The 10,932-nt window shown below is 47.9% G+C and overlaps 1 protein-coding gene across 1 annotated transcript in view; it reads left to right on the top strand.

Annotated features, from left to right (window-relative positions):
- The first annotated feature begins 258 nt into the window (after positions 1–258).
- Positions 259–10,932, top strand: part of LOC144827034 (E3 ubiquitin-protein ligase TRIM39-like) — a 153,359-nt gene continuing 142,685 nt past the window's right edge. The window contains exon 1 of the mRNA XM_078685500.1: positions 259–675. Coding sequence (XP_078541626.1) covers positions 259–675 — 417 coding nt within the window. The remainder of the gene's footprint in view (positions 676–10,932) is intronic.

Here is a 10,932-nt window from a genome sequence, read left to right as displayed (position 1 = left end):
CACACCTTAAGTGTCACATACAAACTCCCTGATCGCTCGTGTTTTAATCTGACCCAGTGTGGGCAGCAGTGACCTGAGGGTGTCACATACAATCTTTCTGAGCTCTGATATTTTGTACTTGAAGGAACCGTTTCACTCTGAAGTTACTGGGTGGAGCAGTGACCCAAGGGCGGTAACATGTCGTCAGCATTCCTGGGCACGCCCTTCCCTGATAAAGATATTCCTGTCAGAGAGGCGCCGGCAGAGCTCCGAGGTTACATGGCGGCTGCAGCCCCCAGGGCTGCTCTATTCGCAGAAGCCACCTGCTCCATCTGCAGGGAGCTGTACACTGACCCCGTGACCTTGGACTGCGGACACATCTTCTGTCTCTTCTGCATCACCAAAGTCAAGGCCAGCGAGGATTTAGAGAAATCCTGCCCAGAGTGCAGACAGAGGTTTGACATGGAGAAAGAACTGAAGCCGAATAAGAGATTAGCAAATATAGTAGAAATGCTGAAAATATTGGAAATAGCGCCCGGAGTCGCTGACACAGAGCATTTGTGCCAGAAGCACGAGAAGGGGATGGAACTTTTCTGTGACACCGACCGTGAGCTCCTGTGTACGGTCTGTCGAGAGTCCCAAGCCCACAGGGAGCACGATGCGAGATCCGTAGAGGAAGCAGAGCCGGAGTACAGGGTAAGAGGACTGGAGTCAGAATGTACAACACAGGGTCATGAGTGAGTAAATAAACTTGTATAGCTCCCCTATCAAACTAAACTGCTTCGAGGAGCTGAGCAGGAGTGCAAGGAGGTAGAGGGTAGAGTCTGAATGTAGGACAGAGGGTCCTGAGCAAATAAACTTACTTATGTAGTGCCGCTTTCACACAAAATATTTGGAGGAGCTGAGCAGTTCTAGTTGGCAGGAACCAGAGGCACAATCTAGAACAGAGCGTCATGAACAAGTAGACATTTCGGAAAAGGGTAGAGGCAGCACCAGATGTAAAGTAATTCGCAGAGCCAACGTTTTCTCAAAAAATATTCTCCTTTTTATTAATCTTTTTTTATGGGTGCACAGGACAGCCAACGCGTTTCGCTCCCCACCGTGGGAGCTTCGTCAGGGCAAAGTCAACGAGTTATTACACATACAGAAATGTACAAGTCCAGGCTGGGCAGGCCATATTAAGCTCAATCAAAATCCACATGGACAGGAAATGAACAAAGTAAAAAGTGTGGCACGATAGTCTGGTCGCCGTGAGGACCAATTGACGTAGGGTATTAATTCCAAGGTAATCAAGAATATGAGTATAATGAACTTGGATAAATCGCAGAAATGCGGTCTTTCATACAGGCTTGGCAGACCTTGATAAGTTGCCAGACCAGTTCGTTCTCTAAAACGTGTATCCTCAACAGCAAAAAACCCCGTACAGACGCCAGCAGACACCCTTGTATGGCCCACCATTCACACTGAACTACTTCTGGGAGCTGATTGCAGCATGAGAGAGAACACGCAGTGCCCCACGTACTATCATCAGAAAGCTATGAAGTAACCAGTGCAGCTGAACCCCTCCTCCATCTAGACCTTGGCACCACTGCACCCGCTGCACCATTGATAGCTAAGCCCTTGGAATGAAGTTCACATTACTATCTGCTCTATAGTGATGGTCTTATGACAGCGGCTGCCCATTACATACCCTCTCTGTGTGTGAAGGAAGCTTGCACTGCAGCTGCCGTTTGCATGCCCCCTCTGTTTATGTGGGAAGCTTGCACCAATGCTGCTGCTCATTGCATGCCCTCCCTGTGTATGAGGGAAGCTTGCACCGCTGCTGCTGCCCACTGCATGCCCTCCCTGTGTATGAGGGAAGCTTGCACCAATGCTGCTGCCCATTGCATACCCTCTTTGTGTATGAAGGAAGCTTGCACTGCTGCTGCGCATTGCATGCCCTCTCTGTGTATAAGGCCAGCTTGGGCCAGGGCTGCTGTCCTGCATAATGTCTTTCTGTATGTGAACATGCGCCATTGCTGTTTGCGCTGTACTTGTTTTAAGCTCTTCTTTATCTGCTGTATTTACTGTATTTCAGCTTTGTGACTGAAGCATATACAACTGTCCTCCAGTGCTGTGTCTGTCCTGTGTGTGAGTGAGGGCTGAATTGTTAGTACTTGTGCTGTTCATACTGTGTATGTATGATGGTACTCACACTGGTGCTGCACATGCTGCATCTGTTTTGTGTGTGTGAGAGAAGGCTGCATTGTTACAGATTGTATCCATTACAACGCATGTCATTACAACGCATGCCATTACAACGCATTCCCCAAAGTAACAGCCCAGCGGAGTTAGAATAGTAATTGCGTTGTAATGGATTATGCGTTGTAATGACATGTGTTGTAACAACATCTATTGTAATGGATTTCGTGTTGTAAAAAATGTGTTGTAATGATACATGTTGTAACGCGTGCATTGTAACGTGTCCTATTAAAAAAATGGGCACTGACTAGAAAGACTTAAACAACTTCCAACCAGTAGCTAGTCTGTTTTTCATAGCTAAATTGATGGGAAAATACTCTCATGATCAGCTATGCGAACACATCAAAAATTCTGAGCTAATATACAAGCACCAATCAGGTTTCAGGCCAGGACACAAGACTGAGGTTGCCATTCTAAATATCCTAGATGATATACAAACATCACTAGACCAAAACAAATCCTGTCTTCGAATACTTAGCGGCGTACGACACGGTCCGACACAAACACCTCAAAGTAACTATTGAAGTGAAAATGGACTATCAGGAGCTGTCCTTAACTAGTTCACCTCCTTCTTGCAGAACCGACAACAAAGAGTCAAAATAGGCACTACCCTATCAGATGTAGCAAACATTGGCAGGGTCGGTCCATAAGGTTGCATAATTTCACTAATTCTCTTCATCTATACCTGGAACCACTCACTGATATCTTATATAATCACAAATCTCTTTACCATATGTATGTTGCTGACACTTGGCGCCACATCAAACTCTTCTCTCAAGAGGATATCCGGAGACTGGATGACACCCTGAGCAAAACACAGGATTTCTGGCACACAACCATCTAAAACTAATACCCCATCCTCTAGATCACAACAACCACAACCTTACTCTCATTACATCAAGTCGCTAAGCTGCACCCCAACCACCTGTGACTACATAAAATCACTTGGCATCACACTAGACTCAAATCTAAAGATGCAAGCTTGAGTACAACCTGCAACCAGAAGTGATAATCTACATCTGCACCTTCTAAGAAAATTAAAACCTTTCATACTGCTAGGAGACCTCAAATCAGCAGTGTAATCTCTAGTGCTTTCAAACCTGAACTATAGGAATGCCATACTGACAGATTTACCTAAAGCCAGCCTAGCCACAATGAAAGTCACAATAAATGCAGCTTCAAGTCTTTTACCAGGCACTCATCGTTATGATTGCATTTCCCCATCGCTAGACCCCTCAATTGGCTCCCAGTTGAAGCTAGGATCCAAATGAAAGTTGCAGGCATAATACACAAGGCCCTACACAATTCTGGTCTTAACTACTTGGCGAATAGGAGCAAGCTATCAGGATGTGGAAGGGACTCTAGAGTGCTAAATCCCTCCGTCTAGAATCATCCAGATTCAAAATAAGGAAAACTTTCAAGCACACTTATGCCAGCTCTGCCTCAAAAACTTGGAACTCCCTACCACTCTCAACAAGAACAATTACCTCACACAGGCTTTTCAAGAAGGATGTAAAAGCTATTCTTCTGGAAAGACTTGTTTTATAAAATAACTTTTTAGGAACTGTCATTATGTTTTACCTTGCTATTCGAATTCTATGAACAGCATAGCTTAAATGTATATGCCAGCATTTGTAAAGCGCACAGCTACCTCCGTAAAGGAGTCTCGGCACTGGGGGCCATTGGGAACATTAAGCAGCTATTGCCCAGAGTTACATGGTGCTGGATTAACCTGACACCGGAGCCAGGGATCGAACCGTGAAACCCTATGGTCCAGAGTCAGGCACCATGGCCGCTTTGCCACACCTCTTCCACTGCATAGCTTAAGTGACAGATGTTCTTACTCTACTGCAACCCACATCAGTTTTCTTGTTGTACAGGACTCTGATACCCTGATGGTCATGTTCACATTTTATAAAACACGATAAATACATTAAATTATATAAATAGCTTTATGAAGCACTTCTCCACCATGCGATCGGCCAAGCCTAGTTTACACCAAATGTCAGTAATAATCCAGAAACATATATACTGTGCAGTCAGCTGTAAAGGCATGTTCCCTCTTTTTTATGCCTCCTTTCCATACATGTAGTTAAAAAGAATTAACGGCCACAACACCAATAGCTCTTGAATTGCTGAGACCTATTGGCGTTGCCAATGCTTTTTTATTTATATATTTTTTTCAAATAAAACAGACTGCCTGTCACTGAGGTTGTCTTTTGCCACTCTTCCCCGACTCGGTTATGATGAAAGGAAGGAAGTCCTAACTCAGACCTCAACCGAGCCTGATGGATGTGACTAATTAATTGTACCACTCAGGACAAAGCTACTTGGATGTCTGTGGGTGCACGAACAGAGCTGTCCCTGGTAAGACTTTAAGCAGTAGGAAGTAATGTATTGCAAAAGACAGCACGGGAACGAAGTTGATCTGGTTTCCAAAGAGTGAAAAAAACTATCAATAAACCCCCCCCCCTTTTTCTTTTTTTTTTCTTTGTCTTTTCCTTTCCTTTTCTCTTCCGTCTTTTTTTTTTTTTCTTCCTCCACTCATGTATATTCCTTGCTCCATCTAAATATATATTTTCTTTTTATATACAATAAAGAAATACAGAAATAAAAAATAAAAAAATAATGCTTTTTTGGCTCTTGCTGCTATGTTGCTATTTAGTTTCAGAATTGCATATCTTTAAATAACAGCAGCAAACCTAGATTTTTAATTCATTCATATTAACTGAAGGAGCCGCAAAACCCGATCTCACTCACATACAAGTTTTTTTCAGTCACCACCGTCTCTCCTCGGAGCTGAAAGTCTTGTTAGAGAATGTTTCTAAAGAGACTGTATGTGGCCTGTGTGGTCAACCTTTTTGTGCGCGCGCACACACCCACAACCTCTCACAGTTCACACCCACACACACAACACACCCTGTCTCTCCTTGTAGCGTGCGCAGTCTAGTTCATGCACGTCACGTCTAACGTGACGTGCGGCGGCCATGTTGGCGCGCTGCGCGCGCATTCCGGATTGCGAGCTGAGGCAGACTACGATCGGCAGCGCTGGCCGGCGCTCCTCGAATTAACCTTGTCAGTTGATAAAATAAATACTTACCCATAACCATACCAGCAGTCTGCAGCTTATTTATAAGCATACTTTACAGTGGCGACGAAGGCGGGACAAGGCTCCAGTCAACAAATCCGGAAAAAACGGACCCCCCCCCCACCACGTGGGCAGCAGCAGGGTAGGCAACCCCTCCCCACCTCAGCGTAAAGCAGAGCTGTTCCACACGGCCCATTCAGCAAAGGGCACAAGGGGGGCACGGCTGAGCCAACAGGCACGACAAGTGAGGAGCGTGGCAGAGCCACAGCCACCCGAGAGGCGGCGAAGGGGCCGGAGAGGCAGCAGCACGCCCCACGGAGGATAAGCCCACAGCACAACCCTTCCCACGACGCAGTGCCAGGGAGGAACAGCGCTGGCTACCAAAGAAGAGGAGGCGGGGACTAGCACTGAGAGTCCCCAGGAAGACACCAACACAGAGGTAAAGGACAGAACCCCAGGGAGTCCCACCAGCAAGGACGTCGGAGCGACAGCGATCAGGGAGGTGAGAATGAGCACGCCAGCAGGCTATGCGATTGCACCAGTGCAATTCCTACCGAAACCCGGAGACCCCCTGATGAAGTGGGAGGATTGGAAAGAATATATTGACAATTTCATAGGGGTCTTGGAGGACGAAAATGAAGAGTCATTCACCCCCCAAAGAAAGAAACGGATCCTGTTACTGAACCTGGGACCGGAGGGTCTCAGGATTTACAAGAGTCTGGTGCCCAAAAAGAGGGAAGACACGGATAAGGATGTATATGCACATGCATTGGAAGACTTGGACGAACGTTATCGCCCCACTATCTGCGTATCGGTGGACAGGTTTAACTTCCAGCAGAGAAGGCAACGGGCAGGAGAGACCATAGAAGAATATGTAGCGGCCTTGAGGAAGCTAGCCGCCCCGTGCAAATACGCACTGTGGGAAGACGAATTCATAAAGGATCAGATCGTGATGCATACTACGAGCACAAACGTCCAAGACAAGTTATGGGCGAGCGGCGACACCACGCTCAAAGATGTCATGGTCATCGTGAAAAGGGCGGAACTCGCAAGGAGGTGCGCTGATGCGACCAAGAAAGACGTAGCCCCCCCAACGATGGTGAACAGGATACAAGAGGGAGACCACCGCAAAGACCAGAGAGGCAAAGACCCAGCAGCCAAAGGAACAAACAGATGGCAAGGAAAGCAAACAGGCAATGATGGCAAGAAATCATGCTACAGATGCGGCAGTTGGTCCCACGATGCACGAGATAGAAGATGTCCTGCGTTCCGTGCCAAGTGCCTACACTGCGGCATCTTAGGCCACTACGAGAAGGTGTGTAGGAAGAAACATCCCAAGGACACGGTGAAATGCATCGATCAAGGCGAGGAAGATCTGGAAGAGGTCGCAGAGGAAGAGGTGGTCACCGTCTTATGTATATACGACCAGGTACTGAGCGTAGAAGGGAAGAAATCCACGAAACCAATCCTGGACATGTCTATGGGGGGAATCACCATCACCGTGGTGGCAGACACGGGATCCCCATTCACCATCGTCCAACGGGCAGTGTGGGAAGACATGTTCAGACCCAAGTTGGGCCCGGAGTTGGAGAAACTAGACATTCGGCCGGTCACCTACAATGGCGACCGCATTCCAATGGTAGGATTCCGACGCCTGTTGTTTGAATTTAGGGGCCGGTCAGCGTGGTGCAAGCTGTACATAGCGGAGAAAGGACCTTCCGTCCTAGGATGGCTGGACCAGGGCGACCTCGGAATAAAGCTGGATCCAGGTGGAAAGGAGCAGATATTACTCACGGAGCAAGAGGAATGGCCGGACCTGAACAAATGGAAGGAGAACTACCCAAAGGTGTTTGGAGGCACGGTGGGACGGATGGAAAAATTCCAACACAAGATCGTGCTAAAGGAAGGGGCCATCCCCGTGGCTCACAAAGTGAGAAACTTACCGATTGCGGTGAGAGAGGCAGTCCAGAAAGAACTCCAGGAGTTGGAAAAGAAAGGGATAATAGAACCGATAACCTGTGCAGAATGGTTGGCACCCCTGGTGGTCGTCATGAAGCCCAATGGGAAGGTCCGGCTCTGTGTGGACCTGAGAGAACTGAATAAAAATATCGTGGTGGAGAAATTCCCCCTCCCAAGAATTGAGGAAATGTTGGCCAAGACCAGAGGAGTGAGGTGGTACTCCACTATCGACTTGACATCGGCCTATCACCAAATAGCACTTCACCCGGACAGCAAAAGTCTCACATCCTTCATCACTCCGTTTGGCTGTTACCAGTTCTGTCGAATGCCGTTTGGGCTGGCCTCGGCGGCTGCAGTCTTCCAGAAAATGATGCACCAACTATTCAGAGACTGCAAAGACGTCCAGTATTTCCAGGATGACATCCTGGTGATGGGGCGAGACAGGCATGATCACGATCAGAAGCTGGGGAACGTGTTACAAACGCTAGAAAACAAAGGTCTTACAGCAGAGTGGACGAAGTGCCGGTTGGGCCTACAATCGGTAACGTACCTGGGACACGAGATCGGACAACAGGGCGTTACACCCAAGTCGGAAAACGTAAAGGCCATTGCTGAAGCACCGCCACCCAGGAACAAGGAAGAGGTCAGGTCGTTCTTGGGGATGGCAGAGTACTACAGCAAGTTTGTGGTACACTTCGCCTCAAAGACCCACCACATGAGGCTGCTGACCAGGGAAAGCACCGTGTTCCAGTGGACACCGGAAGCCCAAGCAGAGTTCGAAACTATCAAGAAAGATGTCACAGGAGCTGTTCCTCTCAAGGGTTACGACCCACAAGGCACCACCGTACTAACGACTGATGCTAGCGACAAGGGCCTGGGCGCTGTACTCATGCAAGACAGAGGAAGAGGGGAAATGGAGATGATCAGTTTTGCATCTAGAGCATTGACGGACACAGAGAGCAAATACAGCGTAATTGAGAAGGAGATGCTAGCAGTCGTATGGGCCATGGCGAGATTCCGGCAATTTCTGTGGGGAACACGTTTTCTACTCAAAACAGATCACAAGCCGTTGGTGAAGGTACTAACATCAAGTGGACATGCCAGTGCTACTCCCAGAATATCCAAAATGTCTCTAAAGCTACTCGAGTTCGTGTATGACGTGGAGTACATTCCTGGGAACCGGAACCATGTAGCGGATTACCTGAGCAGGGCAGCTGCCATGGAGCCTGGAGAGGAAGACCCTGCAGGCAGTGGGGAGTTGGTAGCTCTCATGGAAGACCAAGAGAAAGTAATTGGCCACCAAGAATGGACGGAAGCATATGAGGAGGACACCGACATGAAGGAAATAAAGGTGCACATCGTACAAGGATGGCCAGATAAGAGGAATGTGAGGGCGAGCCTCAGGCCGTACTATGAAGTGCGGGAAGAGCTGTCGGTAGGAGACAAGGGGGTATTCATTTACAGAGGAGACAAGGTGATACCCCCAAGGAACCTCACCTCAAAACTGTTGGACCTACTACATGACGGACACTTGGGCATAGGGAAACTCAAGGCAAGAGCAAAGCAAAACTACTGGTGGCCAGGCATGGACATAAGAGCGGAAAGACATGTCAGGGAATGTCCACAATGTCAACGGGCAGACAAGACCTTAAAACCCTTGAGACCAGCGATAGGGAAGTTTGACCTTCCTTCAAATCCGTGGGAAGAACTATCAGTAGACATTTTGGGACCGGTTCTAGACGACCAGGGCACACAGAAATATGTGTGTGTACTCATGGACCGATATTCAAAGTGGCCGGAGGTGAGAGTAGATGAGTCCATGGACACAGAGAACATCATCAAATTTCTATCAGAGACCTTCACTAGGGAAGGAATACCCAAATCAATCTTGAGTGACAATGGACCCCAGTTCACGTCGGAAAAGTGGAACAAGTTCATGCAAAGAAATGGCATCACTGTCAAACACACGGCAATCTACCATCCGGCCGGAAACGGCCTAGTAGAGAGGTTTAACAGGGTAGTGATGGGAGCCATACAAGCCGCCATATCAAGTGCATAGAATTGGGAGAAGGCGTTAGAGAACATGGTGTGGGCCTACAGAATAACCCCCACTGGTACGGGGTACAGCCCATTCCAAATATTGAGGGGACGTGAACCGTTCACGCATGACAACAGGATTTGGAAGGAAAAGGTCGTCACCAGTGAATGGTCCCCTGCAGTGGTGCGGGCCAACCTAGAGAGAGCACAGACAATTTACAGCAATCACTACAACAAGCGTAGGAATGTTAAAGGCACAGGCTTGGAGAAAGGAGAGTGGGTGAGAGTAAAGTTGGCCACCCTACAGAAGAAAGGAGACAGCAAGTATAGCAAGCCGATGCAAGTTGTGGAAGTGTATGATCGTGCCGCCTTGCTGAGTGATGGGAACGTGTGGTCCCAGGACCGCATGGCTAGGTGCAACAAAGTTTTGGGCTGGGAGCAACATGGAACTGAATGGGAAGACACGGAAGGTTCGAACGTGGAGAGGAGACAGGAGGCCAGCGAGCGTCAAGGCGGAGCAAGAGCCGGGACGGAGAGTGAAGAGGAAGAAGAGAATGGAAGTCAAGGCACGGAAATGGACAGGTCGGAGAGAAGCATGAATGGAGAAGGAGCTGTGATTGAAGGAGCAGAAAGCCAAGAGATGCAGAGCCAAGAGACTATGGAGAACCCTATCAGAGTTACGAGAAGTGGAAGGCAGGTGGTAAGACCCTCCAGATTCCGAGATTTCGAATTGGACACTGAACTGTAAGTGACTCAGCAACTTTGGGAAAAAGGGGAGATATGTAGCGTGCGCAGTCTAGTTCATGCACGTCACGTCTAACGTGACGTGCGGCGGCCATGTTGGCGCGCTGCGCGCGCATTCCGGATTGCGAGCTGAGGCAGACTACGATCGGCAGCGCTGGCCGGCGCTCCTCGAATTAACCTTGTCAGTTGATAAAATAAATACTTACCCATAACCATACCAGCAGTCTGCAGCTTATTTATAAGCATACTTTACACTCCTCTTCAAGCCTTAAGCCTAATGATCTGAGACTGGATACACAGGTAAAATACTGCACGTGCTGACAGTGGCCTTAGACGGCAGTTGTTGACCTCACTGTATTATGGTTCGCATATACGTTCCCAATTGCCTACACTGCCACTGTGTTGGAGAAGAATACACCTCAACATTCCCTCACTCGTCATAACTGCAAACAGAGAAGATCTTGAGAGCCCTCTGGCGGGGCCCGTGGGGTATTGCAGCACCTTAGAAGTAGAACACGAAAACACGAGCTCTGCGCAGAAGCAGGAGGCACTGAGTGAAAGTGAAAGGAGTGGATGCTATTACTTAATGCCAGTGGAAAGAAGACTAAAACCATTACAGAGGTTACCGACATAAGGTCCATTGAGGCGGTGGGACATCTTTAAATACCAGTACATCTATAAACCATAAAGTAGGCACTTTTTTCTTTACAAATTCTGGACACTAATTCCATTGCATAAAACATGCACACATTATTAAACTAGCATGGCGTTACTAAGAAAATCACAGAGTCTAAAATATCCAAATGAATGTTTGTCTCACGGAAATCTGGCCACAGCAGTCATGTCAACAAAACCTGAGCTCTGCATACAAAGGGGTAGATCTA

This window comes from Lissotriton helveticus, chromosome 4_1 (assembly GCF_964261635.1).
Source record: "Lissotriton helveticus chromosome 4_1, aLisHel1.1, whole genome shotgun sequence".
In the NCBI taxonomy this organism is placed as follows: Eukaryota; Metazoa; Chordata; class Amphibia; order Caudata; family Salamandridae; genus Lissotriton; species Lissotriton helveticus.
The sequence above is the reverse complement of the archived record's forward strand: the minus strand, read 5'-3'. Positions and strand labels throughout refer to the sequence as shown.